The 7,055-nt window shown below is 35.4% G+C and overlaps 1 protein-coding gene across 5 annotated transcripts in view; it reads left to right on the top strand.

Annotated features, from left to right (window-relative positions):
- Nucleotides 1-7,055, top strand: part of LOC117116364 (protein fantom-like) — a 45,000-nt gene that overhangs the window by 8,409 nt on the left and 29,536 nt on the right. For all 5 annotated transcript variants that reach the window (XM_033260383.1, XM_033260382.1, XM_033260387.1 and 2 more), the window contains exons 5-7: nt 381-461; nt 1,125-1,189; nt 1,930-2,019. In XM_033260383.1, the coding sequence (XP_033116274.1) occupies nt 381-461; nt 1,125-1,189; nt 1,930-2,019 (236 nt within the window). The remainder of the gene's footprint in view (nt 1-380; nt 462-1,124; nt 1,190-1,929; nt 2,020-7,055) is intronic.

Genomic DNA, 7,055 nt, shown 5'->3' with positions numbered 1-7,055 from the left:
GTGTCAATTTTACGCGTACGTGGGGAAAAAACTACTACCCAAAATCAACTACTACCCAAAATCGACTACTGCACCCCAGCCTATGTGAGCCATATGCAAACTGCTAATGTAGATGGACAGTTTGCTGTTTAATATTTATTAAATCTGGAGGGAGTCCGAATCATCCAACACCTCGGGAAGTACACTGTTGAACGCACTGCTTCACCTCAAACCATGTTGTATTTATATACTGTATTACCAAATAAAACTGACTATAGTTTAAATGATAGTGCAAAATTAATACTGCTGATGAACTATGCAATAATTATCTTCCATATATAAAATATTTCACTAACTTTATATAAAATGATTCGTCTTCATATCTTATCGTTTATTTACAGTTAATGATAGCCAAGCAACAGTTGGCTACTCAGAGTAAGAGACAAACATCTTATCCTCATGTTCAGTCTAGGATTGACACAGTAAGTACAGTGCATGTACTAACGTTTAGAATGCTATAGTATACAAATATTGAATGTTTATGAGTCAATTGGAACACATTATTTTCTTAAGTTTAAAATTATAATTTGTATTCAGAGAGGCATAGCAGAATTGAATGGAATATTCCATTATCCACCAAAATATTCATTATCTGTTTTTTACAACACCTGCCCTAGAATGGTCTTTGTCATTTTATAGTTGGATTTTATTGCCCAGATGACCTGCGCTTACAGATTCAAAATGCCAAAGGTCAAAATGTTTTTAACCTCCAAGATCACACAGGAAATATTTGTTAAATTTTCTTTTGGATGATGAAAGCTCTGATAGATTAATAACATAAGTTTACATAACGTTTACTATCTTTACTCTCTCTAATACTTGGATCATCTGAGATAAAATTTAACAAAAGTGTTGTTGTTATTATTGTTTTATAGTCGGTATCCTTGCCATAATTCTTCCATTATGTCTTCATCTTTGTCCTCTGTTGTTTTTGTCATCTTCTTTTTCGCCTTGTCATTTTCGCCTTTGCTGTTATTTTTATAATAATATGTGTAATTAATATTAATAATAATAATAAAAGTATTTTATATTTTATATTAAAAGAGTAAATATTGATTTTCTCATCAAAATATTAATCATTACAGGGTCGTGCTAAGGCGGCACCAGACACAAGCAGACAGAACGCAAGACCGCCAGTGGATGACCGCAGGTATGATTAACTCAGTATAGTGCTGTCCACATGATATTTGTCAAGATTTATGTAAACCAGGGGTGGGCCTAAAAATCGGTCGGAGGGTGAAAGTGAATTTTTGATTTAACACCGAGGGCTGCACTAAAACTTGTTACCAGTGAACTTCCAAAAACCTCCAAGCACTGCTTTTACATCACTTTATTTGCAGTTTTAATGTTATTTTTACATTTGATCGATATCAGACCGTAAAAAACAATGTCATTGTTGCTTGGCGGGCCGCACACATAGGGTTTTTAATTAATTTTCGCGGGCCGCATAACCATTCTGTCAGGCCGCATGGTGCCTGCGGGTCACACTTTGCCCACCTCGATTATGTGAACTGAGCTTGAGCTTTGAGTTGGCTCTGACTGACAAGTCTTAAAGCACCCCAAGCATGGAGCTAACGATCTCTTCATATCTGATCTACCTGGTATTAATCAAGTGTGAACTACTGTAGCTTGTATATTAACTTTCATCTAGGGTCCTTTCGTATCTGAGCTTTCTGGTAAACCAAGTGTGAACTAACTTTAGCTTGTATATTAACTTTCATCTAGGGTCTTTTTGTATTTAAGCTACCTGGAAAAACCAAGTGTGGACTAGCTCTTGCAGTAACACAACACATTTTTTGGCATTGCTTATTAGTATTATTTTTATTATTATTTAGTTAGACAATGATTACATATTCAATATTTTCAAACATTTGACCTCCTACTTTTAAGGTCAGCAACACCAAGAGCATTCAGGCAAGATGTGCTTCCACGGTATGGACACAGTCTGTTGGAGGAGGCTAGAGAAGAAAACAAGAGATTGTAAGTAACTTAATTTTATAGGAATTTATCAAAATATGTATTAATTAGTAAAAAATTATGGTATTGTGCTTGAGGTGTTAATGTTTCCTTCCTCGTCCATATCTCCATCACACTCCCATCTTTCCTCATTTACACACCAATGCGGCCCCCACATGCCAGCACATATACCCATCTGGCCCCACATATCAGGATACATACCTTTACCCATCTAGCCCAACATACCAGCTCGCACACCCATCTAACCCCACATACCAGCACACACACCCATCTAACCCCACATACCAGCACACATACCCAGTCTAACCCCATATACTAGCACACATCCATCTAACCCCACATACCAGCACACACATCCATCAAACCCCACATACCAGCACACACATCCATCTAACCCCACATACCAGCACACACATCTATCCCACATGCCAGCACACACTCATCTACAGTAGCCCCACATGCCAGCACACATACCTATCTAGACCAACATACCAGCAAACACACTCATCTAACCCCACATACCAGCACACATATTCTACCCACATACCAGCACACATACCCATAACTCCACATACCAGCACACACACCCATCTAATAATAATAATAATAATTCTGGATTTATATAGCGCCTCACGTTGACGCAACCTCGAGGCATACCAACACACACACCCATCTAACCCCATACCAGCACACACACCCATCTAACCCCACATGTCAGCACACACTCATCTACAATAGCCCCACATGCCAGCACACATACCTATCCAGACCAACATACCAGCAAACACACTTATTTAACCCCACATACCAGCACACATACTGTACCCACCTAACCCCACATACCAGCACACATACCCATAACACCACATACCAGCACACACACCCATCTAACCCCATACCAGCACACACACCCATCAAACCCCATACCAGTAAACACACCCATCTAACCCCACATACCATCACACACAACCATCTAACACCACATACCAGCACACATACTCATCTAACACCACATACCAGCACGCATACCCATCTAACACCACATACCAGCACGCATACCCATCTAACCCCATACCAGCACACATACCCATCTAAACCCATACCAGCACACATACCCATCTAACCCCACATACTAAAGGAAAATATATGGTAAGAAAAGGAAAAGGAAAAGGAAAACATAAAAAGAGGTAGAAAAATGAAAGGGGAAGAAAATGTAAAGAAAGAAATTACAGGGAAGTAAAGAAAAAGAGAGACAGGTCGTAAGTAAAAAAGGAAACAAATGTAAAGAGAAGAAAAGTACAGTAAAAGGTAAGTAATTAGTAATAAGAAAATAAATATTTAACAATTAGATAGATTTTTTTTAAAATAAATTAAATTCTGTATTTTCAAATTATTTATTTGTTAACATAGTAATCATATATTTATATTTATTGTTGTTATTCATTAAATATTGTTATTCATTTTTTTTTTGGGGTGAAACTTTTTATAATTTATCCCACTCCATGCTGTAAAGCGCATAGAGGTATTTATTATGCGCTATACAAATTGACAATTATTATTATTATTATTATTATTATTATTATTATTATTATTATTATACTAGCACGCACACCCATCTAGCTCCACATACCAGCACACACTTATCTACAGTAGCAAATACAAATACAAAATTCTTTATTTTTCAAAATTCGTATATATAAAATTAACAGACGAAAAATTGGAACCCTCATGAAGCCCAAAGTGGCTTGTTATAAAATAGGGAGGGCCTAGCACACAGTAAAGACAAATTTTAATTAAAAATGAATAAGAATGTAAAGAAATATACTATAAACAATGAAACAATAACACACACATAAACTAACCTACAAATGGCCCCAATTTACTAGCACACATACCCATCTAGCCCAGGCCCGTTGCCAGGGGGGTTTTTTATGGTTCGGGCGAACCCCTCTTTTTTAGCGAACCCCCCTGTTTTCTAGCGAACCCCCTCAAATTTTTGAATGAGTCCCACTCGGACGGAATGTCTGTTTTTAACTTACCCAGCATTAAATCAAAATTTAGCACCTAATTCATTATTTGGTCAGCCGTTTTTAAATTGTATCAAGCGATACAAGCCTACATTCATAGAATATCTCAGCTTCAGAAGTTCGGAGATTTAAATTGAACGCAACTCTGGCAAACCATGGCTTTACGATAGCTCACATAAGGATGGCAAACATCGATAAAAGATTTCACTGGCCTTTGGCTGAATGTTTGTAAGAAATGTACCAACCAGAAACAAAACTGGTCTCCGTCTACCTAGAGTAAATGGCGCCACCAAATGAAGATAAAGTTTTGCGACTTAATCCACCAAATGCAGCTAAAGTTTTGCGACTTTTTGATTCGGATTGTGTGGTTAGTAAATTCCATAGCCATACTGTTCATAAACCACACTAAACTATGTGCTGATGGAGTATTTTTGGGAAATTGACTCCTTTTTTCCATCCCAAACAAAATATTATTAATAAATCAACATTGTCCATCACAGTCATCATAGCGAGTCACAAAATGAGGAAGTTTGTTTTCAACAGCAGACAAACACAACAGAACGGAGTGCGTCAAAACCTAAAAAATACGTACTGGCATATTGTAATACACATTCCCTTGTTGTACAGTATGACATGTTTCATTAACATAACATACATTGAGGATCGCCAACAAATTGGGTTGGTACAGTATTCAAAATTTTACGATATGGTGAACTATTTCGATTAAAATGTTGAAAGTGATTATATAAGAATTAGATGAGTCACTAAAACAATTTGCGGAAGAGAAGTATTCAAAATATCGGTACTATTAATATGGGACTAATCAGATGACTGACGCCGTTCTCCATCGACAATTGATTTTATGTGCATTATTTATCTACAATTCCACATCTAGATGTGTATAAGAGACAGATTCTTATCTACAGTTAATACACTAAAGAATATTTACACTCACAATTTAAAAAAAAAAGTTACCAACAACGACATCTAAATAGCTGTGGGAAAAACAAATTATCAGCCTGCTGCTCTCTGCTGCTCTCTGAATAGTGATCGTAACTGAACAATAGTGATGCAACAACACGCTTGGTCAACTTGTAAAAAATTCAGAGCCTTCTGTTGTTTGCCCATAAAAAAAAATTTTGGAGTGTTATACAGTACGATTTCAAAACATTGTCATCGTAGGGCCTAATGAAACAGCTATGATATTGAAAACAAACAACTTGAAACAAAATCGGTGTACGGATTCAAATAAATATTTACAATAGATTTTAATGGTCAACTTGTTATCAAATTTTACGACCAATTTTTACATACATTAATTTGTGAGTGATAGTGTGTGATAGAACATGCAAAACAAACATTAGCAGTCTATAGCTGTATAATATCTTTGAATATCATTTTAGACTGATTCATTTATATGCTTGGTCATCTTGTAATCATTTAGAATTCAACAGTTTTTAGTAATAGGGTTCGTATCTCTACACTTCTAGACGTAGTATCAAATTTTAGTTGCCATAGACCCGGTTTCATACACACTCGCTTAAGTAAATTTCAAAGGAAACTGTTTTCCAAATTTTTCTTTTTGTTAAATAATCCTATGCAATACTGTAGACCCCTGGTATAAAATTGACAGATCAATTCGACACTCTGTAAAGATCGATTATGCCTTTTTATATAATATTGTAGGCCATAGGCCTAAATGTGTGTGAAGTACTGACTTTTTTAATATCGAATGGGTAAAATTGCGCACAAACTTCGAATTCTTATCCTAACATACAATGCCAGAGGAAAGGATATCACTTAGTCACCAAAAAGGATTTTCCACGGACGCACAGAGTAGGCCTTATAGTAGGCCTATGGCCCAAAGCGAACGAGTTTCTGGTCTTGAAAACCCAGACACTTTGTTAAGGCCTATACAGTACAAAATACTGTACAGTTTATAATTCATTGAAAAAGCTTTAAAATGAAGGACTTATATGAAGAATATTTTGAGAATCTTTGGTTTTTAAAAGCAATCTTGGGAATTTTTAGACCCACTCTTGGGAATTTTTATTTTCCCTAGTGGTCATGCTGTATTTAGAGACAGAATTGTACCCCGACGACATCAAACTAGTGTAGGCCTAGGCTTAAGTACAGTAGGACGTACTACTAGGCCTAGGCTTTTGTTGTAAAAGTTGAAGTGCATGTACTAGGATGCTCCATAGGCCTATATTTAAAAAAATACATTTTATTAATTATTATTGGTTGGCCTGGGACCTAGGCAGGCAGGCATTGCCGTCGCAAGTTCTGGGATTTGACGATAACGTCAGTGCACATGTTTACAAACGCCATTGATTGGAATAAAAATAGACATGCTGAATTTCGTTTGTTTTATGAAAGATAGTATTTATCGAACATTTATCTATATAAAAACAAGATTAATATTGTAGAAATTGTATTTCTAAAGATTCAAATATAATTCATATTTCATTTGGTAGACAATAAATATTCAGTAAGATAAAAAACGATTATTAATTCTGAAATGTGCATCAAATATCAGCTATTATTAATCAGTATGTATTAGATTAAAGTCTTAAAATAATAATTTTGAATTAGGCCTAGTAAACAAATAATTGTAATTAAAGTTTAGGTTCCCATGATGTCAGATGATGTATTCAATATGATGCTATATTTTGGGCTCTGACTTAATTTAACAATGGCCCTGTCAGTTGTAGTAGTGACAATATTTGTGCTTTTTTAGCCATGTAGTAAAAATAGTACTATTATTTTCAGTGTACAAGGTGAGAGTCAAGAAGAAGTTCAGCTCCTACTTTATTTTGTAACAGGCAGCTCTATTTGTTTATATAGGCCTACTGGAATATTCATTATTTAAAGCCCCATTCCTGGCAAAATTTCACTAAAAATTGACTTTTTTTAGAAAATATGCATTTGCATTACTCCAATTTTTATAAATCATGGAAAAATATTGGCATGAATTTTAGTTTTACGCAAAAGAATAAAAAAAATGAGAAA

This window comes from Anneissia japonica, unplaced genomic scaffold (assembly GCF_011630105.1).
Source record: "Anneissia japonica isolate Jap-2015-1 unplaced genomic scaffold, ASM1163010v1 scaffold288144_len532060_cov191, whole genome shotgun sequence".
NCBI classification, from domain to species: domain Eukaryota; kingdom Metazoa; phylum Echinodermata; class Crinoidea; order Comatulida; family Comatulidae; genus Anneissia; species Anneissia japonica.
This window is presented reverse-complemented; position numbering and strand designations above follow the sequence as displayed.